This window comes from Lolium perenne, chromosome 1 (genome assembly GCF_019359855.2).
Source record: "Lolium perenne isolate Kyuss_39 chromosome 1, Kyuss_2.0, whole genome shotgun sequence".
NCBI lineage: Eukaryota > Viridiplantae > Streptophyta > Magnoliopsida > Poales > Poaceae > Lolium > Lolium perenne.
The window spans coordinates 159,789,977-159,814,170 of record NC_067244.2 but is presented as its reverse complement, the minus strand read 5'-3'; the positions used below and the strand labels follow the sequence as shown (position 1 = coordinate 159,814,170).

The 24,194-nt window shown below is 45.7% G+C and overlaps 3 protein-coding genes across 5 annotated transcripts; 1 reads left to right on the top strand and 2 right to left on the bottom strand.

Moving 5' to 3' along the window:
• Nucleotides 1–592: 592 nt before the first annotated feature.
• On the top strand, nt 593–11,174 carry LOC127309917 (protein ARABIDILLO 1). Of its 2 annotated transcripts, XM_051340636.2 has the most exons (13): nt 593–2,383; nt 2,479–2,637; nt 2,730–2,810; nt 2,920–3,051; nt 3,711–3,838; nt 3,951–4,038; nt 4,236–4,330; nt 6,494–6,557; nt 6,868–7,043; nt 9,608–9,829; nt 9,992–10,076; nt 10,551–10,764; nt 10,842–11,174. In XM_051340636.2, the coding sequence occupies exons 1-12, from the start codon at nt 968–970 to the stop codon at nt 10,725–10,727; spliced, it is 2,823 nt and encodes a 940-aa protein (XP_051196596.1). In that variant the 5' UTR covers nt 593–967; the 3' UTR covers nt 10,728–10,764; nt 10,842–11,174. The 2 variants fall into 2 exon arrangements, with proteins under 2 accessions (XP_051196596.1, XP_051196591.1); XM_051340631.2 differs by having other exon boundaries at nt 10,551–11,174.
• A 386-nt stretch (nt 11,175–11,560) lies between these two features.
• On the bottom strand, nt 11,561–17,323 carry LOC127309929 (uncharacterized). Of its 2 annotated transcripts, none has more exons than XM_051340641.2 (12): nt 17,058–17,313; nt 16,878–16,962; nt 16,210–16,261; nt 16,108–16,128; nt 15,969–16,022; nt 15,709–15,759; nt 15,048–15,110; nt 13,678–13,743; nt 13,543–13,581; nt 12,654–12,776; nt 12,070–12,162; nt 11,561–11,855 (listed from the first exon to the last, which is right to left on the bottom strand). In XM_051340641.2, exons 1-12 carry the CDS (start codon nt 17,164–17,166, stop codon nt 11,670–11,672), a joined length of 942 nt encoding a protein of 313 aa, XP_051196601.1. In that variant the 5' UTR covers nt 17,167–17,313; the 3' UTR covers nt 11,561–11,669. The 2 variants fall into 2 exon arrangements, with proteins under 2 accessions (XP_051196601.1, XP_051196606.1); XM_051340646.2 differs by having other exon boundaries at nt 11,571–11,868; nt 17,058–17,323.
• Nucleotides 17,324–20,903: 3,580 nt separating this feature from the next.
• On the bottom strand, nt 20,904–22,028 carry LOC127309908 (ethylene-responsive transcription factor 6). The gene has a single exon (XM_051340622.1). The coding sequence runs from the start codon at nt 21,905–21,907 to the stop codon at nt 21,179–21,181; it is 729 nt and encodes a 242-aa protein (XP_051196582.1). The 5' UTR covers nt 21,908–22,028; the 3' UTR covers nt 20,904–21,178.
• Between the last annotated feature and the right edge of the window lie 2,166 nt (nt 22,029–24,194).

Here is a 24,194-nt window from a genome sequence, read left to right as displayed (position 1 = left end):
GGTGGGGTGCGATGGAGAGATGGGGGGAGGGAGGGAGAGTAGAAGGGAGGCACATTGGGGAGAAATGAGTGAAGGGGAGAAGGTGGTTAGGTAGGGCCCGCTTGCCGATCAAGCGCTTGCGCGTCGCACGTGTGACGCGTGGACCTTCTATCTATGTCATAAATACGAACCCCGACCGTTACATGTTAAAAATATCTTTTTTGAGAAATGTGCACGCGCCAAAATACTTTATGAGCTTGCGGTGTTTTTTCTTAGTGAATAGGCACCGTTCCCGCCGGTATTTTCTCCAAAAATAAGTATAATCAGTAGTTTTGAAAAAATAAAATATTATTTGTAGATTAAATAATACCAACAATATTATTCTTGCATAGCTGACTAGGTGCGTGGTTCTATCTACCGCCGTGCCGTTGCTTTCTACTCCAACACGGCATGGCGCGGCCGTCCCTTGTCTTCTGCGTAGCTAGTGCGACTGCGAGGTGGTGCGTGTCCGGAGCTGAAGAATACGCCTACGCAGCTACGCTTGCGCGTATGGTTTTTTTTTTCCCGGCATACGCTATATATATATACCCCGGCATCCTCCTCCACTCCGCTTTTTTTTTTTTCTTCCCTTCTCCCCGTCACCGCAACGAAGGAGACAGACATAGACGGGGGAAGGAGGAAAGGGGAGGGAAGCACTCGGAGCCGACTCGGATCCACCCACCTCCGGCGACGATCCGGTCGCGATTCCGAGCCGCCGCCAGCTCCACCCTGCGCCCCACTCGCCGGACGGACCTCTTACTCCCTGCCAGATCCTCGAGCTGGCCCGGTTGGGCCTGGTACGCGCGCGGAAGCTCGATCTCGCGCCGGGAGGTTGAACAATTGCTGGTTCGGGGGCCGGATTTAGTGCTGCACGTGTTTGTGCTGTGGTGTGCCGTGAGGTGGGTGGGTGGTAGCTAGGGTTCCGGCGCGCGGGCGGGCCGGCGGCGAGATGACGACGCGGCGGGTGAGGCGCCGCACGTGCAGGGAGAAGGGGAAGGGGAAGGAGGTCGTGGAGGAGGGGAGGTTGGTGGAGGCGGGCTCATCGCCGCCGCTGGGCTGGGTGGCGGCGGAGGATGGGGATGGCGATGCGGGCCGGGCGGCGGCGGGCGGCGAGGACGTGGACTGGACGCTGCTCCCGGACGACACGGTGCTGCAGCTGTTCGGGCGGCTCAGCTACCGCGACCGCGGCAGCTTGGGGTCCACGTGCCGGACGTGGAGGGCGCTCGGGTCGTCGCCGTGCCTGTGGACCGCGCTCGACCTCCGGGCGCACCGCTGCGACGCCGAGGTCGCGGCCTCGCTCGCCTCGCGCTGCGCGGGGCTGCGCCGGCTGCGGCTCCGGGGCCACGAGGCCGCCATGGCGGTCGCCTCCAGCCTCCGCGCCAGCGGCCTCCGGGAGGTGGTCGCCGACGGCTGCCGCGGGCTCACGGACGCCACGCTCGCCGTCCTCGCCGCGCGGCACGAGGCTCTGGAGAGCCTCCAGATCGGGCCGGAGCCGCTGGAACGCGTCTCCAGCGACGCCCTCCGCCACGTCGCGCTCTGCTGCTCGAGCCTCCGCCGCCTCCGCCTCTCGGGCCTCCGTGAAGCCGACGCCGACGCCATTGGAGCCCTGGCGCGCTACTGCCCCCTCCTTGAGGACGTTGCCTTCCTCGACTGCGGCACCGTAGACGAGGCCGCCATCGGCGACATCCGCTCCCTCCGGTTCCTCTCTGTAGCCGGATGCTACAACTTGAAATGGGCGACCGCGTCCGCCTCATGGGAGCAGCTTCCCTCGCTAGTCGCCGTTGACGTCTCGCGCACTGATGTCTCTCCAAGCGCCGTGTCTCGCCTAATCTCCCACTCCAAAACCCTCGAGCTTATATGCGCGCTTAACTGCAAATTTGTCGAAGAGGAACAGGCACACAGTCCCACCGCATTTAGCAACTCCAAGGGCAAGCTTGTGCTCACCATTACGAGCGACATTTTCGAATCGGTCGCCGAGCTGTTTCCTGGCAAGGTTGTGAAGGAGCAAGGGGTGTTCAATGAGTGCAATTGGAGGGGCAAAAGCAAGGCACTTGGCGAAATGATGATCTGGCTTGAGTGGATCCTGTCGCAGTCGCTTCTGCGGATTGCGGAGTCCAACCCATATGGTATGGATAATTTCTGGCTGCAGCAGGGCACATCAATGCTGCTGAGCCTGGTGAAGAGCTCGCAGGAGGATGTGCAGGAGCGTGCAGCTACCACGCTTGCTACGTTTGTGGTTATTGATGATGAAACTGCGAATGTGGATGCTGCAAGGTCGGAGGCCGTGATGAGGGATGGGGGTATCCCGCTGCTGCTGGACCTTGCAAGGTCCTCAAGGGTAAGCGCACAGTCTGAAGCAGCAAAGGTAATGCATTCTTTGGCTCGACTCCTGGGTTCTTAGTATTTGTCTTCTACTATTCTGGTATGTCATTTGCTCACATTAATTATGTCAATGTGCAGGCTATTGCAAACTTATCCGTGAATGCCAAGGTGGCAAAGGTGGTTGCAGATGAGGGAGGTATCACCATATTCACTAATTTGGCTAAGTCGATGAACCGTTCTGTTGCTGAAGAAGCTGCTGGCGGCCTTTGGAATCTCTCTGTCGGAGAGGAACACAAGGTTGTTATTGTTTGAATGCCGATTCTTATTTCGTCCTTTGATGTCTCCAGTGTGCGATTGTACTAATAATTGATTGATTTTTTACTCTTCAGACGGCTATTGCGGGAGCTGGTGGTATAAAGGCTTTGGTTGATCTTATATTTCGTTGGCCTGCTGGGACTGATGGAGTTCTTGTATGGAACTTTCAAACTTCACATTTTCAACAATTCCCACCACCTTTACTTGCTGATTTCTGGCAAACAACCTCTTGTGACTTTTGCTCTCCCCCCTTTTTTTCATTAGGAACGTGCTGCTGGTGCACTTGCAAACCTAGCTGCTGACGACAAGTGCAGCTTGGAAGTTGCAAAGGCTGGTGGTGTCCATGCTTTGGTTACACTTGCTCGGTCATGTAAACTCGAGGGCGTCCTAGAACAGGTAAGCAGCATAATGCTTGTCCAGTTTTGTTTTATATAAACTAGTAGAATTTTATGCTAGATCACAAGTCGTTAGCCAGTACTACACATTCCGCAAAACAGACACATTAATATGAAGGCAAAATACATGTAAAGAAACTTGCAACTTTTATCTTTAATACTCCATAGTCCTACAGATGGTTATGTGCCGTCTGCAGCTTATTTCTTGCCTATTAAACTTCTGCCCTACCATATATGAATTATTTCGATCATTCATACTGCATTTTCCAGGTATCATATGCAACATTTCTCATGGATAGCTGCGAACTTATCTTGCTTGTCCAAGAGCACTCTTATCACTATGTAAATTTTACAACCTGTGGTACTGAAACAATGTCTGACATGCTGACTGGATTCATATCATTTAGGTGTAAGTTGAAAACAGTCCAATTGAACATTTAAATCTTTTATACTTGCTTGAAAGTTGAAGCCATTTAAATTTGCTGAAGAGGCACACAAAATATCTATTTATGAAACAGTAGCAGTTCTCCGCTTCATCTTAAACGCTAAAAATAAACATTTTATATACAGTCGTGGCCTAGTGCTTTGTCTTCCTTATGTTCACCATCTCTATATTTCTGATGTGTTGTTATTTGCTAATGCTGTTGTTGTTATACATAGGCGGCAAGAGCTCTAGCTAACTTAGCTGCACATGGAGATAACAACACCAATAATGCCGCTGTAGGTCAGGAAGCAGGGGCTCTTGAGGCACTAGTGCAATTAACGTGTTCTCAAAATGAGGGTGTAAGGTATAGTTCTAGTTGACATGCTTTCACCTATGTGGCTTTGAATTCGTCATATTGGCTTCCCTCAACATATATCAGATTGACCTGAGATCATACTGCACATATTTTAATTCAGGCAAGAGGTTGCTGGTGCTTTGTGGAACCTATCATTCGATGATAAAAACCGTGAAGCTATTGCTGCCGCGGGTGGCGTTGAAGCATTGGTAATATCTTTTATCTGTTCTCCGAAACTGCTATTTAGCTAGCAACCTATCAAGCTTGTACCTTTCCGAGAAATCATTTATGATGCTGCTAGCTAGGACACCAATTTTTTTGTTTGGGAATCACTATGCCATCATTCTTTCTTAAGTTTAATCAAATAGAAGTTTTCTTTCTCATGTATATGACATCTGTATTTTAGGTTTCACTTGCACAGCAATGTCTGAATGCTTCAGACGGTCTTCAGGAGAGAGCCGCTGGTGCATTGTGGGGATTATCTGTTTCAGAGGCTAACAGGTAACATACTAATACTTATCCAGTTGATACAATACTCTTTCTGGTGAGCTGTGTAAGTTGCCCCGATCGTGCTAGGTTATCCACCTTTGTTCTAAATTTTTTCAATATGTTCAGCAACTTTTAGAAGTTAACTAAAGGTCTAGTTAATTACCATCAGTTATACCCTAGTGACCTACTCTCTGCTATGCAAGACATAATGAATCTTGCAGATATCTTATTTAATATCTAAGAGTCTGTCTAGCTGATTCACTAAACTTGCACCACATGCCAACTTTCTCTATTTTGAGATATGAATGTGATATGTGCTCAACAACAACAACAACAAAACAAACAACAACAACAACAACAACAACAACAACTTCCCAAACAAGTTGGGGTAGGCTAGAGGTGAAACCCATAAGATCTCGTAACAAACTCATGGTTCTGGCACATGGATATCAAGCTTCCACACGGCTCTTTCCATAGCTAGTTCTTTGGTGATACTCCAGTCCTTCAGATCTCTCTTTACGGACTCCTCCCATGTCAAGTGTGGTCTACCCCGCCCTCTCTTGACATTATCAGCACGCTTTAGCCGTCCACTATGCACTGGAGCTTCTGGAGGCCTGCGCTGAATATGCCCAAACCATCTTAGACGATGTTGGACAAGCTTCTCTGCAATCGGTGCTACCCCAACTCTATCTCGTATATCATCATTCCGGACTCGGTCCTTCCTCGTGTGGCCACACATCCATCTCAACATGCGCATCTCCGCCACACCTAACTGTTGAACATGCCGCCTTTTAGTCGGCCAGCACTCAGCGCCATACAACATTGTGGGTCGAACCGCCGTCCTATAGAACTTGCCTTTTAGCTTTTGTGGCACTCTCTTATCACAAGAATGCCAGAAGCTTGGCGCCACTTCATCCATCCGGCTTTGATCTGGTGGTTCACATCTTCATCAATATCCATGAGGTGGACATTATTGGAAATAAATATTCATGTAAATTCTAAGTTTTCTTCTGAAGGAGATTGGGCCTGGGGAGGAACCGTATGAGGAGCCCATGCTTGTCTGGCATGGAGCTCAAATCCGTGGGGTCCTCGACAGGACGGTAGCAAAGAGAGGCAGGGAAATAGAGTTGGGAGGATTGCCCCATGGTTGAGGAAATAGGAGTTTCATTGGAAGGGGGAAGGAGAAGGGCAAGGAAGAAGTTAGGTATTTTGGTCTTGGCATATGGATGAGTATTGCAGAGTTTCAGTGGCATTTTTCTGAAGAGAAAAGAATGGGCCAATCTCATATCCAATCTACAAAGAATTGCCCCAAATCAACAAAGTCTCAGTGCTATCCAATTAACCAAAATAAATGTCCAGAGCTGGTATGTTTTAGATTAGGCCTGAAGTTTCCATGCCCCCTAACATTTGTGTAGATGGTGAGCTACATGAAATCTGTATCCTTACCAAACTAGGGGCCAATCTCACTTTTAGCAAGTGCAGAGTAGCTGGTTGCACTTGAACATGTCAATCCCATCCTCCTTTAGAAGCTCTTGATGCAGATAGTTCATAGGTTTGTCTGATGGCTTGTACTGCACACCTTTTACTGAATTGTTTCATCTTAGGCTCTTAGAAATTACCTTACCACTCACGTTATTAGACTGTTTCCTCTCTTGAGAGGAACTTAACCAATCCAACAAGAATACCCTCTGGCTTACCTTATTTGAGTAGCAAGGTGGTTGTCTTTCTTGTGTTCAGATTACTGGATATGAGAGTTGCAGTGGCAACTTACTGCTATCGAATTTCAGACGTGCGCAAGTGTTTTGGAAGAAACTTTATCGGTAGTTATTATGTGACGACGTGGAGGTATATTACAGTAAATGGGGTTTTGTGCAGCCTTTTTAAGAGGTTGTATCTTGTAATGACTGTCTTGTTTCTTCGTATTTGCTCCAATTTTACAGCCTTATTGCAGTAAGAAGAAAAATAAAGAATTATTTTATAGAATTTGCATATGTAAAACAAAAATGTTGTATTCAGGAATCTTTATCTCTCGCGTTTCTGTCAATTTTGATATTTGTGTGCCATAACGTAGTGTTTTGACTGCTTAACTTTTTAAAACTTTTTGCCCCATCACTCTGTTAGTCACTTGTTCATGATTCAGCATAGTTGGTGATAACTTTACATTACTATTGTCAGCATCGCAATTGGACAGGAGGGTGGTGTTACACCATTGCTCACAATGGCATGCTCAGAGGTTGAAGTAAGTTCCCTTGCACTTAAGATACCCATTATATTTAACTTGTCATGTTCATGTTTGGATATGTATTGTTACTAAAGAACTTCACTTTTTTTTCATCATCAAGGTCCTTCTGTTCGGCACTAGGCAACGCATGCTAACTTATTTGTTCATTAACTCTTCGGTCTCAAGTATTGGATGTTTTATTTTGTTAGGGCATTTTATTTCCTGTTAAATTTTATCCCTGCTCTGTTGTTCCAAGTGATGTCATGGTTCATATGATCCTATGTATAGTTGCTACATTGTTATTTACTCCGAATCACTGTTTCTGCAGGATGTTCATGAGACAGCTGCAGGGGCATTGTGGAATCTTGCTTTTTATTCCAGCAATGCTCTCCGTATAGTTGAAGAAGGTGGGGTGCCTATCCTTGTGCACCTTTGCTCATCATCGGGGTCAAAAATGGCTCGGTTCATGTCTGCTCTAGCCCTTGCTTATATGTTTGATGGAAGGTACACCTTTTATGAAACTTACCATGCTTGTTTGCTTTTCAATATTAACATCTGGCTTATGAAACAAATACTACTAGCCGGTTATCAGTATGCAAATCATTCTATAGTGTTAGTTTTATCCTGTAGTGTTAGCTTGAAAATGCAAGCCATCTAGTTGATGCATAATGTACTTCTGCTGGTAGTGTTAGCTTGACTATGCTTCTAGGTTTTGATGAAAATCAGTTATTCTGAGAACTTTGATAGCCCTTTCTGGGAGTTCCTTATGTATTATGGTTAGCATGAGTATCGGTTAGTTTCCAGGGCCACACTACCTACATAGGCTTACTACATTGTTTGTTGTCAAGGTAGTCTTATGTGCATCATTATTTGACAGTGCAAGTGACATAAAAGCTGTATCTTCATATTCCATGATGTGTAGAAGGAAGTTCTGAGAAATTAAATACAATTGCTGCTCTGTTTTATCAGTTTACTGTAGATCAGCCTATTGTTGGCATAAAGCATTGTTGCCTTGATCTGTACAAGATAAATATTCTTTTGGCCCGTAAGAATTTGTGCAACAGTATTTATATACGGGTCTGAAGATATTTCATATTTACTTGAAGGTCAGCTAGCTCTATAGATGCTAATACACTGTTTGGCATGGTTTGCTACTTAACCCTGTTCCAAATTAATTTAAGTTCTAGGTTTGTCCTAAGTCAAACTACTTTAAGTTAGACAATGTTTGTAGAAAAATATATCAACATCTATAGCACCAATTTAAGTTCACTAGATTCATCTAATATATATGTTTGTACCATAGAGATTTGACACTGTAGATGTAAGCAGATTTTTCTATGAACTGGGTCAAATTTAGAGAAGTTTGACTTGGTAGTTGGTACAAACTTAGAGCTTCAATTAATTTGAAACGGAAGGAGTTCTTTAGGATGGGCAATAGAGTGCGGGTATACCTTAGGGCATCTCCAGCGGCGCGACGAATTTTATTGTCCGCGCGCGTCGCGCCGCAGATGCTAAAATGTCCGTTTTTGTCCGTGCGCCCGTTTGCGTCTAGGGGTGGCTCCAGCGGGGCGACGCATTTTTTTTTACTTGTTTTTTTCCTCTTCTGCATTTAAACATAAACATAGTTCCAAATATTACATATTGGAACATTATTTTACACAAACTAATACATAGTTTGGAACATGGTTGACACAAATAAAAACATTTAAAAAAAAAAGAAACCAGTTGTGTTGATTTCCGTATGTTCGCTGCCAAGAAAGAACATTCGAGGGCACACCCAGTCGCTCGTGACAGTGCCCCCGTTGGTTCTTCCGAGGAAGAACAACCAGAAACCTTCACTACTGGCTTCAACTGGCCCGTAGCCATATTCGCTGCAAATAAAGAACACCAAGTTCTAACTATCGGTGTCCGAGCCGGATTCGCCGGTGTGGTAGTGCCTGCGGTAGGCTGTGTCGTCGAACACCTTGACGATCATCTCGCCGTCCCCCTCGTAGAGGAAGGTGAGCTGGCAGTTGGGCTCGAGCGCGAGGTCGTGGGCGAACTTGTCCCACCCCGTGTGCAGGTACATCTTGCCCTGCCCATCGAACAAGACCTCGACAGTCCACCGGCAGGTACATCTTGCCCTGCCCGTCGAACAAGACCTCGACAGTCCACCGGCAGAAGTTGCAGCTGGCCTCCCGTAGCTGCTAGTGCGCCGGCTCGACGCCATCGATGAACTCGGCGAACTTGTCCGGGAGCCGCTTGATGCCGAGTGGGTCGTTGTCGATGCGGAGGAGGAACTCGAAGCAGCGGTTGTCCTGCGAAGACGAGGAGGGCGCAGGCGACGGCGAGCATGGGGCCGTAGCTGCTCCACCACAGTGGCCCCTGCCCCGGCCCCGGGGGCGCCCAGGCCCGCGGCGTCGACCGCCTCGCCGGCCACCAGGACCCGCCATGGACTTCCTCGCGGGCCTGGCTGCGTCGCAGGAAGAGCTAGGCGGCGCTACGGTGGAGCTTGTGGCGGCTAGGGTTTGTTTGGAGGAGTGTATGAGGAAGAAGAACGCGCGCCCTCTTTATCTAGGCCGGAGGTAGGCGATGGCCGCGGGACGCGTGGCGTCGCCATTAATGTGGTTGGCAGAGGTAGGCGGCGGCAGCCGAGGCATCGCAGCGACGCAGACTGCCGAAGCGTAGACTGCCGAAGCGACGCAGCGGTGCCAGTCGTTGGCGCGCCTGAGAAGGCGCATCGATGCAGGGTCGCTGCCAGGGCGGGCCCGACGAAACGTCCGCCAGACGCGAGCGGACACTTTGCGCGTCCGCGCAGCGTTTGCAGAGACACATCCGAGGCGCATATTTGGGCCAGGTTTGCGCCCGGTCACTTTGCGTTGCCCCGCTGGAGGTGGTACCAGACGCATTTTTCGGCCTGGCGGACGCAAACGGTCGCTCGCATCCGTTTGCGTCGCGCCGCTGGAGATGCCCTTATGTACTTGTATTGTAAGACGGCTGACAGAAATTGGGTACTTATTTGCTGATGGGCAATATTATATTTTAACAAGGAAATTTCAGGCCTAAATCTGAAATTTGTGATCTGACAGAATGAATGAGGCCGCCATTCTTGGGACATCGTCAGAGGGCAGTTTCAAGGGTGTTAATGTCGAGGGAGCTAGAAGAATGGCTTTGAAGCATATAGAGATCTTTGTGTTGACGTTTTCAGATCCGCAGGTGTTCTCAATGGCTGCAGCTTCCTCAGCACCAGCAGCACTATCTCAGGTTGCTGAAGCAGTGTTTATACAAGAAGCTGGACACCTGAGATGCAGGTTTGGCTTTACATTTCATGAGGCTTAACTATTCTGTATATAGTTCAGGAAACAAATTTAAAGACGGTTCATGTTTATTTCATGCATCTTATTTGAATATTTTGTCATTATATTATTGTATTTAGAGAACATGGTTCTAATACATTCATTTACTTCCTCCAGTGGTGCTGAGGTTGGTAGATTTATTGCCATGCTTCGGAACCCTACGCCAGTTCTTCGTGCTTGTGCTGCATTTGCCCTTCTCCAGGTTTGTTTTTCTAACCCTATTTGTCTCGGCTTATTTATTTCACTGGAGTTACCATGATTGGACATCTGAGCTGAACACAGTACACCAGGCCATTTTTGTTTACCTTTGGACATCATGGAGCCACATGATCGTGATTCCTGTAAAGATAGAAAAACCTTGTTCTTTTCGACACCTTTATCAGTTTCTACATCCAACCTTCTAAATATGTAATTACAAGAATTAGCTTTCATTTTGGTCATGCTTTAAATAGGTTGCCTTGTCATTCTTGACCAATTGCGTCTCTCCTATATTATTAAATTGTTAATTTGAACTTGAATTCCTTCATAGCATAGGTCTGATCTGTACAAATCAATATCTAGGTATCTGCAATTATCTCAAGACTTCCTTTTTGTTTTGTCGGATGCAAAACAGTTTCAACGTCTGGTAGCACTGTTTCTCTTAAGATCTGATGAGAAATGCTTTTCGAATGTGTAGTTTACAATCCCAGGAGGTCGACATGCGGTCCACCATGCCGGCCTTCTGCAGAAAGCAGGGGCAGCTCGGGTCTTGCGTGCAGCGGCGGCAGCGACATCAGCTTCGATTGAAGCCAAAGTGTTCGCCAGAATTGTCCTTAGGAATCTGGAACACAATCAAGCAGGGACATCAACCTGAAAGCACAATGGCGAAGTGCGGCTAATCCTCCAACAAGGTATCGCTTCTAACGCCATGCCCTGGCCTCAGAGAATGGATGGAAACTGACAGATCTGGTATCGCGGGGGTTTGAAGTTGCAGTGCAATCGATGACCTTGGAACTCCATCCAAGGAGAACCGTGAGAGACATGAATGAACCCTCAGGCAGTGGCTGGCAGTTTTTGAGTGTGCAATTTTTCTGTTGTTTATCATGTGTGTTGTGTGTAAAAGAAATTTTAAAACTCTAGCATCGATAGGGCTTGCAACTTTTATGGTATATACAAAGTTATGGGTATTTATTATGTGTTGATTTAATTTAGGGAGGTGCGTGGCAGCGTGGGACATTGGATTGTTCGGTTGCTCCACCTGTTGCATACATGTAAACTTTGTAGACTTACTGAATTGGTATATGAATCATCCCCATTGGCATGTGCTCTTGTATTTTGTACAAATCACGTGTTTTACATCTCTGGAAAAATTCTTCACATACAGACTGATCTTAGTTATTTTTGGGGGACTCGTTTCTCTCTAAGGAATAAAAGTTTTCATTTTTATTCTTGTAAAGAAGGAGCATCCCGCATGGATTTATCATTTGTCCGTGCAGAAAAATAATGTTACAATAGTGCAATCTTCGGTTTCCACGGTAGTACGACCCCACTAGGGGTCTAGTATCAGACTAACGATAACAACATTTGCACAATCCACCAATGAGCGGAAGGTGAGTTTTCAGTGTCTTGTTTTCCCCTTATTTTCTCTGATTCCAATTCTTTCAGCCTTTTCCACCAATATATATTATAAGGCAATGCAGGGAGACGTGGCAGGGCATACAAACACTCAGAACTAGTTCGATTATAACTGCATGCGTGGTTTTTGTGTACTCAATTTCATAAGATCCGACAAACACCTGAGGTTTTTTTTGGATCCTTAAATTGACAAGATCCGGCGAACACTCTGTTTGGATGATCCACACGATGTCAAGTATGGTACTATGTACTTCTTCATGTCGCTCCTGGAGATGCGTAGGTGACCTCCTGGCACTGAAACAAACTTAACGCGCCCAGCCTCATCCAAAGTCTTCAAGCCGATCCAGTCCTCGGTATATAGCTTCGTCTGCAGCACAAGGCTTAGCAATCAGACAGAAATGACAATGATCATATGGGATTGCCAGAAACGTCTTATGGTGCTTATGCACTACAAGTCTGATGTTGCTTTTCAAAGAGTTGATGTGTGCAAATGAACGGATTCATAAGGAGAAAACAGGTCTTGGCACATCACTATCTCTTTTGTTGAACAGAACCATGCAATTTCAGAAGATTTACATTACCTCTTGAGGAGGCAGCACTGGACTGAAGGCGCCATCAGGATAATAACCAAACCATGCTGTTTCCCGAGGTATTAAGACTGCATCGTCCTCAAACTGTAACGCAGTTTACAAAGGCAGCACGTTAACTTCTCAGCAGAGTATCTCACACTGTGGAATACAGAACACTAAGGCCTTGTTCGGTTAATCCACTTCTCAAGTGGACTGGAGTGGTTTAGAGGGGATTTTGACTTAGATGGGATTCAATCCCCCTCAACCCACGCCCATCCCAGTCAATCCATAGGAAACCGAACAAGGCCAAAGAGTATAAAGCTGAGACAGTGGATTTATCCACTGCAATTCTGCTATATCATGTACCATGCTGATTGTTAAGTATGATTCTATGTTTACTCTAACCCTTGTTTTGCAACCTCAAATCACTAAGAGCAGTTTTTTACTGATTATGAGAACTGTAAAATTAGCTATAGACTTCAAAGAGTGGGGTAAACTACTGAACACATCAGATAACAGAATGTAAGATGACTTAGAAGAGATCCCTACCATGTACCCTTGAGTGTAAGTTCGTAAAACAAGAATGCTCAACATACCATGATTAATACCAAGTTCTCCAAGCTGCTAAATCTTTCTTTATATGTAGTATTTCTTTCACTTGGTATCTCGTTATTAAGCTTTGGAAGAAATTTGCAGCCCTCCAAATAATCTGCCATATCCTGTAAAAGAAAGGGAGACTGGTTCAACTAATTATACTCCCTCCTTGCCATAATATAATGTGCATTAGTTTCCATGAAAGTCAAACTTAACTTTGACTAAGTTTATTGAGAAAATTATCTATATCTACTCCCTCCGATTGGTTCTAATCGACACGGATATGCAAAGATCGTGACACATATCCGTGTCGATTAAAACGGATCGGAGGTAGTACAGTACCTAATGTATACCATATTAAAATATACTTTATGATGAATTTGATGGTATTTATTTGGAATTCTACATGTCACTATTTTTGGGTATAAACTTGGTCAAAGTTTACACGGTTTGACTTTGAAAAATTCTTATAGGCACTATATTTTGGCATAGAGGGAGTAGTTAATCATACATGTAAACCAGACTAGCTCCAGTTTCATTTTAGCGGATCGACGTACTCATGGAAGGTTTCATTTAGGGCCACAGAGCACAGCCGTAAAAGTAGATAGGTAGAATTCAACTGCTAGCACATTGCAACCTTATAGACATGCAACGGGTACGAGCTACAATACAAAGACTAAAAGATGGTCGACTGAAAGAATAGAACCCCCATAGCACATTCCAGCCTTATAGACCAGCAAGAGTTATGATCTACAAGACTACAATACTACCATAAGACAAAACCAGAAGATGGTTGACTGAGAAAATAATAGATAAACAGAAGTGGAAAAGGAAGAACAGGTATCCTGGTTGCCAGGATATGCAAGCGGCAATATAACATAAAGAACTTACAGTGGGAATCTTTAGGTAACCACTAGGGGCAAGGTGTGCCTGTAATTTCACCAATTTTGAGTTATTTGCATACAAACATTTGTGGCACGTCTAATAACAATAACTGTGACCAAATAACATACAACATATACAAACCTGCACAAAGTTTGAATATATCTCCAACTGAATCAGAGCATCAACTAGAATGCAAAAAATACCAGACTGCAAAGAGAAAACATTTAGTAGCACAGTAACAATATGTAGACAGTGTAAATCAATGACTAGCCTGAGTATTCAAGTCCGTGTACAACTACATATAATACAAAAGATGAGTTTACAAGAAAATACTCCCTATGTCCATGAAAGGATGTCTGAGATTTGTCTAAATTTAGATGTATCTAGGTGATGTGCTTTCATTAATGTACTCGCTCCGTCCATAAAAGGATGTCTGAGATTTGTCTAAATTAATTTGCATGTATCTAGACACTAAATATCTAGACACTATTTAGTGTATAGATACATCCAAATTCATATGCACTCATAAAAAAAAGGAGACACTGTGAAAGCAATCAAAGACATTATACAGATTTTCTGTGTGCTCCATTGCCAACCTGGTCACCTATACCACCAATTAACTGTAGGACGATATGCAGTGCTGTTTGCTCTAGTGACTCACACAAAACTAGTTTAACCTATGATGGTTCGCTTGCTTCTACAACATTGAAATATTTTGTTTTTGCTGCAGGTCAACAGTGCCTCAAGCGGACCAATAGGGCAGACAATACTAAACATCTAGTGCAGATAGTTCATGCATTACATATCATTTATTGCACCGAAAGAGGAAGTGTTTGCATGTAATAACCTACATAAAGTAGCTTCATTGAGATCTATATTAACGGATTGACAATGCAGACAACAGTAGTGAAATGTTAAGACTTTATAGTCATGGAGAAGGTAAACTAAATCATAAAATCTTAATGCGCGGGTGATTAAGAAAAGAATTGGTAAGTAGCCCACAAAACTTCATATTATATGACAGAGTTGCCCCACAAAATTTCATGTTATATGACATACTTTCTTCAGTCAAATTTCATGCCATTCTAACAACATGGTTTTGGTCTGCAAATACTTCCCAGTCTGGTTTTTTGAAACAACTTCTCCCATGAATACACTAACTAAATGGAGATTTATTCCATGCTCTATGTGAAGCATCAGGGGGTAACTATGCGAAGAACTCGGCATTAGCTTTCATCATATTATATGTACATGGAGCTAAAGATGAGAGAGAATAGTGGCTCTTAACAGTAGTGAGATAGTGACGTGTCTACCAGTAGCTATCTAGAAAGTCGTCTGTGCCTGTTTATTATTGATCTTAATCCCTAAGTTAATATACTGAAGACATTGTATCATGACATTGTACAAGTAAAGAAACCTAGCATATTTATATCCGATGATATTGCAACATGTAGCCTACTTTTGAAATATGAATGATAAAAAACCACTAGGAAAGGACAGAGTGAGCTTACACCACAAAGTGGCACTGAAGCAGTTCCAGCGTGAGGACCCCCAATTGAGATGAAATTCTTTACCTGTTGCAATCAACAAAACTATTTAGTTCCCTCAGAAGAAGGGAAAACAACATAATATCCAAATACACATGAAGTGAAGGACCTTGTCATAACATTCATCATCATTGTTGCTATACAATAAGTATAGTTATTATAGAGTTACAATTTTTTTTGTTGATTCCTATCACCGTGATCTTCTATGCCCATCATAACATTTCTGGGTATGGGCTAAAATGTTAGTCTCTTATCTAGCATCCAAACTGTCAGAGCCTTGCAGATGATATTCTGCTTGAGGCTGAAAGGTGGAAATTGGCTGGCCATAAGGCTTTAAGGAAACTTCCTCAGCACACCAGCCCTCCTGACAGTGCACCTTAGTTCCTTAGCCCAGGGCCTCATTCTTTGTTTTGCTTGGTTTTGTAGGTTAGTTCGGTTTGCTTTCTTTGCTAGGCTAGTTTTGCAGTTTTGTTTTGTTCGCTTTCCTTTTGTATGTTTTCTTAGTGCCTTGTCAGTGATTTTCTTGTAATATAAATGGCATGCATTTTGATGCATGTTCAAAGAAAAATCCAGAGCAAACTAGGTTGGTCATTATTGCATAAAAGCAATCACATAATTCACTCACCGGTGGTCCACCATCGCAATACTCAATTACTGCCCGTCCAATTACGTTCCCCTGAAAGGTAAGAGATGGTTTAGCATAGGAGGGTAACTGACTCTGCACTTACACTAAGTGATCTTGTGAAAGCAAGTAGTCACCATAGGTTAAAAAAATCCCCTTAAATCAACAACCAGTAAGATTTTATTAGCAGTAATTCACGGACAAATCAGACTTCAGAATATTATTTCTTGCCATGAACCAATAATAGAAAATGATGAACACACCTGAGAAAGGCCAACTATGCTGTAACCTTCACGAAGTTCTTTCATTTCCTTTACCTGGAAAACCAATTCCAGCAATGATACAGTACCATGACAGCTCGGCATACTATTCAGAAAAGCAGTACCGAAGTTTCTGCATCACCTTCTTGCAAACTACATCTGCCTACAGAGGAGTGTGTGATCTTAGAAAATTCTGCAAGGAACAGTTTATTCAGTTAAAGAACATTAAGAGTAAGAAAGAAACCTGGTCCTGAAGTGGCATTAACCAAGAGTCCCGTGCTCCTCTCCCAATTTCCCTGTAGATGAAGGACATGTTTGAATGCCATTAATAAACTTGAGAATAACTGCTGCATGAGCTAAATTCTTTGTATCCAAACAAGAGGAGCCTAACTAACTATAGCGCGATGTGCAGTACTGGTACTGAAAGATAGTAGTGCTATCTCGTGGCAAAAACTGGATATATAGATAGCTGAAGCTCTTAATTTAGATTCTCTAAAGAAGCTCTTAATTTAGCTAAAGCTGTACTCAGACTGTCAGACATTTAAACAAGAGGAACCTAATTAATTTACTATCACTGATTTGGGATTCACTATTTATTGGCATTCACATCGAATCCAAACCAATCCTATCTACATAATATCAAATCAGAGTATCAACTCGACAACTCGTGCCAATTTTACAACAAGCAAGCAACATACTAAGTTACCAACCAAAGTAAGTTCCACCAAAGAACAAACAACATAAAAAATCCAACACAAAGGTTCACATGCCGACATTGCTTAACTCTAGTACAAGCACACAAACGACGGTCAAATCAACAATCCCCCCACATACTTCTCCGCGATGTAATTAACTAACTGCATAAGCATACGAACAACATAAGAAAAGCGAAAAAGGCGAGGCGGCCATTACATGCAGTAGCCCTTGGACCCCGACCACTCCCCAAGCTCGTCCGTGAAGGAGGCGATCCCGTCGTTCCCGCACTGGTCCCCGATCCCTGCGCCCCCGAGAACAGCCAACCAGCAAAAAAAACATCAACACGAAATCCTATCGCCAAACCGAACCCGAATGGATACGAGGAGAAACCCTAACCGTGCAGGACGATGAAGGGCACCGCAGAGACCACCGGCGCGAGCGCCGAGGCGGCGAGGGCGAGGGCGAGGATGACGAGGACGGAAGCGGCAGGGGCGAGCGCGGCCATCGGCCCGGATCGACGGCTAGGTATCCGCCGCGTCTCTCGCTCTCCCTGGTCGCCTCGCGGTGGCGGCTCCTCTTTGCGCAGCGGCGCAGAAATGGTGAACTGGGCGGAGGGAGAACGGGGGAAGGAGAGGCAGTTGGGTCGGGTGGACTCGTGGCGTGGGCCCCACCTGTCAGAGACGGCCGGACGGGACCGTTGAGAGCTCGCAATTGCGCTGTTGCGAGTGGTTCTGCTCGTCGCACCGACACTGACGTACCGGGCCCGTGTACCAGCGACGTTGCTTGTAAGCAGCTGTCAGTAGTCCCACCCGAAGCTATTGCTTGCAAGAAAGAAATGGATACTCTTGCTTTATCTTGAACCAATTTGAGAATTCCATTTCTTTTCCTTTCTTTGTAAGTGAATATTTGTGGAAATATTTTTGCTGCTTGGGTTGATCTTTCTCTTTACAACACTAAATACAACACAGATGACACAATGACACATCACCTGCTAAGTTTTAAGACTGATGGAATGAATCACTACGAACGCCCTCGTTATTGAAGGACATGTATAGGAGGGAAAATATTCTTCCTCTATTTCCATACTTCTCGATTAGAGTGAAGGAGTTTGATTTTCTTTCACCTCAATGCTACCTTCTTGGATGGTGTGCTTCCATGTTGCTTTGCCTGTCCAAACAAATGATGCAAATGGTAGACTTGTCCAGTAGTATACCATCACCGAATGTATTTGATGAGATTCAAGTAAAGACAAAGATTCATCTTTATTGCCAAGACTTGGTCATAAGTTGACCAATACAATTTATTGTCTAAAACTAAAGTAGTTGAGGCAATGATGCTCAAGCAACCCGTCGTACAAAAGTTATGTAAAACTTGTTCCAAAAGAGAACCAAAGACAAATTTTCTCGTTTCTAGAAAATAGAACGTTACCGAGATTTTTAAGATTGGCCATGTACAACCAAATTCATATCACCATAATTACCTTAAAATATATTTTTTCAAAAAAAAAAACGCGAATAGCATATTTGCGCATAAACCAATGGTTGAAATACTACCTTCAAGATTGTGCCACCTCCTAAAGATTCATGTTTTCGAACAGAGGGAGCATCCGAGCATGTTAGATGACTGGGTTGCCAACACAAAATTAATTGCATTATTAAAATACACCTCTTTGCTCCTTGGTGATTTGGCAAGCTATCACCACACTTGTTGTGCTTTGATCCACGGTACTTTTGCACACTATCAGCACTACTAGTTGGATGTTTTCGAGCAGTGCCAGACGGAACTACCTAGCAAGACTAACACGCAACCTACATACATCAACCTAGAGGCCTTGAAGCTCCAAGCTCCGAAACTTCTAACCGGTACTTCCTGACAAACTCGCCTCGGAATCTCAAGACCTAACCAAAAAAAAAAGACCTTTCCCTCCAAGCTCTCTCTTGAACTATCAGCTGCGTACCCAAAATCATTAAACTCAAATAGAGCTACCCCTAATGTGCAAGCTTCATTAGAAGCTATTGTGCAACGTCCCTAGAACCGTCAAGACGCACCCGAACGATTCTCCGCATCGAAAACCACCAGGCAACATCGTTAGAACTTCTAGATGCATCTTCAAGTTGACGACGGGTTTCTAAGTGATTTTTGGCACATCAATACCCTGGGTCAAGGACTAGGAGATTATATACCACTTCATTTCCTCTTCATGTGGCATTGAATAGATGTTGACTTAGTTGAGCTTGACTTGTCCTACCTTCATGGAGATGACCCACATGGAGGGACTTTCCTCAAGCACTAAATGTTGGAATTGACGTTTCCAGTCGCACGCACCATTTTGACCATTGACATGAACCCGTGTAACTCAGGACTGCAGACCTGGCGACCTCTAACGAGCATGATCAGAACTAATTAGTGATAAATCTAGTGGTGGTTTCCTGACCCAAGTTCGGCCAGCACGTGCTAAATAATTGCAAAAGAGGAGCATCATTCACTGTAAAGTTTATGTTCATTGACCTAGCTACCGTTAACTTTGCAACGTCTCAACTCTCAAGTGGCAAAGTATATATACGAATCCCTTTCTCTCTATGGTCAAAAGGTGGAGACTTCCTGATGAAGATATCGTGAAGGATCACGTTCTCCGGATATATACATGATCCGTTTATATATGCTGCTGCTTTCTCCAGATTATTTACAAGCTGTCAACTTGGTTTTTTTCCAAATGCGGAAGTATTCTGCCGTTGAATGCTGATGCATAAGTGTCAACGGTCACACTCACTGACATAGTGACGTACAGTATCTCTCACGTGCCCGTATTTTATTCATTTATTTTGTCCAAGTTATGCTAGTGGACAGTGTGGAAGCAGGAGTGCAGTGTGTGTAACGCGCGCATGGACAGGCGCATGGTCCGACCCTTTGATTTGCTTGCGACCGGGCAAGCTTTTTCTTTAATTTCTTGTTAGCATGCATGCGACCGGGTCACCGAGAAAGTATCGAGAATTATACAACGACCATTGCATCCATGAACGTATGATACTCCACTACCAACACGTGGACCGAATTGCGCACGAGGCCAATAGTAGTAATATGCGTGCATGCAGTTACTGTCTCATTGAGACATACGGAGTACTACTACATAACACTCACAACGTTACTACATAGTACTTTATAGTACACGAAATCATTTTTTTTAGAAACACAGTACAAACGCAGACGCTCACATACACGAAATCATTCAAATCCTCACGTTTTCCTTGAGACTAAACACCTGTAGCATGACCGCCAGCCCAAGGCAACCCGAACCAACATATTCTCCATCCTTAATAAAATTAGAGGAGTCGACGAGAAGAAGGCACGAACCTTCGGACTTAGGGAAAATTCTAGCCAAATAACATTCACCGTGTCGTATATTGCATCCCAAAAGCCCATGCCCGGGACATCAACTAACACCGGCAGCGCATTACATTGCCTCTAGCCTCTAATCGCACATCCGCCTATCCCCAAATAGCCTAGCCGGCATCTTCAGGAAGAGAACGCCGCCGCCTTGTCCATACCTAGGGTTTCCCCTGGCACTGGAGGACCGGACGTTTCCCTCGGCGGCACCAGAGGAGACTAATGCACGGGTGGGACCAAGACCACACCTCCAGGAAGGAAATGACTCCTGCAGGCGTCGTCGTGGTCCGCCTTAGATGACGTCAAGCAAGGCTTTCACCTAGGTCCTTCCTAGTGACCATGATGCCGCCAAAGCCGGTTGACAGGACATGGGGGAGGGATGCAACCACACCGGCCTCCCCATCGAAGAAGAGGGACACCGACCACCACCGCCATCGTTGCCAGCAAGCATGGACTTGGTGGAGGAGGCCCTCATGTCGTCCAACCACCATGGGCGCGCTGGACCAGGCACAAAAATATCAGCTTTTCACGAAACTTCACATGCCCAGGTAGCGTGTATACATATGCGCCAAATATTATTCCTGTATTTTTAACATTTTTCCTTTGTTCTTAACATTTTGAAACGTTTTTCTGGCACGTGGGATCAAATGTGAATTTCTGTTTGACATGACGTTTGAAGCACAAGTGCATGGCTTGAATCATATTAGCTCTTGAATATTGCAAGAACATACAGAACGTAGCTAAACTGGCCGGGTGATGTTAAGTCGAACATGAACTTGTACCTTTTTTTTTGCGGGGCAAACATGCATGAACTTGTACCTGGTGTTTCAAAAGAAAACAGCAATGTAAGTGGTGCACTGAAGCAAAGCGCTGCATGAATGTTTTTTTTTTCTTGGGAAAAGCACATTTGCACTTGGATTTTCCAAATTTCACTTGATTATAAGAAATCGCAGCTGGATGGAGCGCGTGTAACAACCTCGAGTGCTCAATGGTTCACGAGGTGGTACTACCAAAGAACGAATGAATTTACTACCAGTAACAAATCAAAGACCGCCCTGTAACCTAACGAAATTCATGCGATGCGATGCGACACAACAGGCCACAGCAACACAGTGCGCCCCCGCAGGCTCAGGTCAGTTGACGGCCGAGAGCTGCGCGAAGGCGAAGTGCGGGTACGGCGACAGCGGCGAGAGGGGCGGCAGGCTGCAGATCCCCTTGAGCTCCTCCCAGAAGTCGGCCTCTCTAGCTGCCGCAGCGCTGTAGTTCGCGGCAGTGGCATCGGCGTTCTCCTCGTACTCCTCCAGCTGCAGCCTCTCCTTCTTCACCTCCCTGAGCAGGCACTCCTCCTCCTCCTGTTCCGGCCGCACCCTCTTGCCTCCGATTGCGGTTGTGGCGTCGGCGAGGGGCGCCCATTGGACTGATTGGGTGCCGACCTCGTTGGGGAAGTTGAGGATGGCCTTGGACCCGCGGAGGCGGAAGGCAGCGCGGTCGTAGGCGCGCGCGGCCTCGAGGGCGCCGTCGTAGGTGCCGAGCCATACGCGCGCGCCCTTCCGCGCCGGGTCACGGATCTCCGCCGCGAACTTGCCCCACGGCCGCTGCCGCACGCCCCGGTACCGCCGGAAGTCGTCGTCGTCCCCCACGTGGCCGCCGCAGCTCTCCTCCTGCTGCGGCTGCTCCAGGTCCAGAGTTTTCGTTGAAGGTTTGGGCGGCAGCGACACGTAGAGCCCTGTCGGTAGCATCCGTCGCGCCGGCGGGGACGGGGCGCTCGAGTCGGAGTCGCCGCTGTTTGTGGTGGTGGCGCCGTGGAGGTCGTCGAGGAGGTGGGCGCGGATGAGGTCGAGGTGCTGGTGCATGCAGGCCATGGAGCTGGATTGAGGAGGGAAGACGGGCTCGGGTGGACAGGGAGAGACGATGTGGCTGTAGGTCGACGATCGAGGTCGAGGGGAGTGTTGTGTTCCGAGGTGGTGTGGTGGTGCTTGTGCTGGCTGGAGGCCGGGCTATTAATAAAAGGGAAGAGCAGGATAAGACTGGCGGGCCAGGGCTGGGGTCGGTTCGGGGAGGCTTCCAGGATCGAGGGTGGAAGCAGGAACCACAGTAATGCTGCAGCCCTCGTGCTGGACAGCTTCCTCGTGTGTTCGGTTTCTGTCGCAAAGTTGTCCACACGTACCGGCTGCTGTTACCACGCGACGCGAGGGTGAGGCTCTTTACTCTCCCTTGTGCCGTCGCTCTTGCTCTCGACTCTTGGTCTTTGCATGCAATCACATTGTCTGACTTTGGTGCTCAAGGTTAAAATTGGGACTTGGTTCCCCTTTATCCATTGGTTAGGTTAACCTAACCTAAATAAGAACCCAATGGGTCAGGTGGTTAACCCCGAAACAATCTAGGTTCAAACGGTTCGATCTCGTTTGTACCAAAGGTTAACCGCGCACGGCACCTCCCGCTAGACCACCTCTACTCTGTCTTCCTCTCGCTCGGTACACCTAGAAAAAGTATTAACCAGCTCGCCCACGTCGCCGCAGTACTCGCCGGAGAACCACTACCCCGCCAGAAATTTGCTACCCCGATCATCGGAATGCAACTCCGGTCGGCCAAATCGAATTCTTTTTTGCTAATGGAGGTCGATCTGGCTGAATCGATGTTAACTGGGAGACATACGCAGCCGCCTCACCTGGGTGCTCCCGGCCTACCGCCCCGCCATCCAGAGAAAATACGGCACCCGACCTCGGAAGCACCCATCCGCGAGCTCGACGGGGCCCAGCACGGAGGCCCTGGCTGCCGTCCAGGAGCTCGACCGGACAGGCTAGCGTGGGGATGGGACGGGGGAGGTGGGGTGTCTCTGTTGGCAGGAAGGCTGGTATTTTGCAACATGGCATAGTTGGGAGGTGCGGCTGAGGAAGCCATGGCCAGCGTCAAGACGGCGAGGTGGCTGGGCTTCAAGTGGAAGCAGCTACGGGAGGAAGATGACTAGCTCTGGGAGAAAAAAAAGTGACAACACTAACAGGTGGTCCTAGGAGATATTCACTTTGGCTCATGCGGCATTTGCTCCCACTATGTGAATCTACATTTCGAAATGTCAAAAAATTCTAAAGTAAAAAAATTTCGTGTACATCTACACATTTTATGTTCGTGCATAAGTTTTCAAAAGAAACTAAAAAAAATTATGTCTCCTGTAAAAAAGACAAATTTTGATGCTATAACACGACTACATACAGGACAATTTTTTTGTCTTTTTTGTACACGCCGCATAAAATATTGTTTCTCCATGAAAATTTGTGCACTAACAAAGAATGTCACGATGTACACCAAAACATTTATGTCAGAATTTTATGACATTTTTAAAATTATTTTTTAATTATTTTGTATAATGGGAGCATTTGCTCCTATGAGCCAAAACGCCACCTCCGTGGTCCTACACGGTAGTTTTTGTAAGTAGAGGCTCTATGTTGTTAGGCAACTGACATTGCAGGGTATCCACACAGCATGCAAAACTGTCAATAAAAATCTTAAGAGTTCAATTCGCTCATCCTGCTCGCTGGGAACGACATGTATTCGAAATCTTAGCAAAAAAGGTTCAAACCTTAAGAACCGATGGTTAACCATTTATAACCCTAATAACCAAATGGTTAATCTGTTTTACCGTTTATGTGAAATGGTTCTTTAGGTTCGAGTTCGGAAAGTAAATGGTTAACCAATTCCCATCGTTACTCAAGGTGAAAGCTGCTGCTAGCGATAGAAATACAATAGGCTCCACTGCAGGGAACAGCTGATATAAAATAGTACGTGGCGTATAAAAGAGTAGTGCTAAGGAAACTCTTGGCCGAGAACCACTATAATTGGATGGTTAAACGAGCAGTGGCACCACCAGCCCAATAGAGTTCAAACTCTAGATTTAACATTTTGATGTCTAATTAAAGGCGAAATATTATTCAATGGGAGGCGACGTTTTCGTCGATAACTAGGCGCCTGTGGTGACTTCGTCAATCTCAAGACCCATCGGACATACTGGTAGTCTGTGCGTACGTTCATATGGGTGAATGTATGTGCGTATATGTGAGCGTGTGTTTCGCAAAAAAAAGGAAACTTTTGCTTTGGTGTAGTACAAAATAGATACCCCGCTTTTGCTTTGGTGTAGTAAAAAATAGTTCGTCC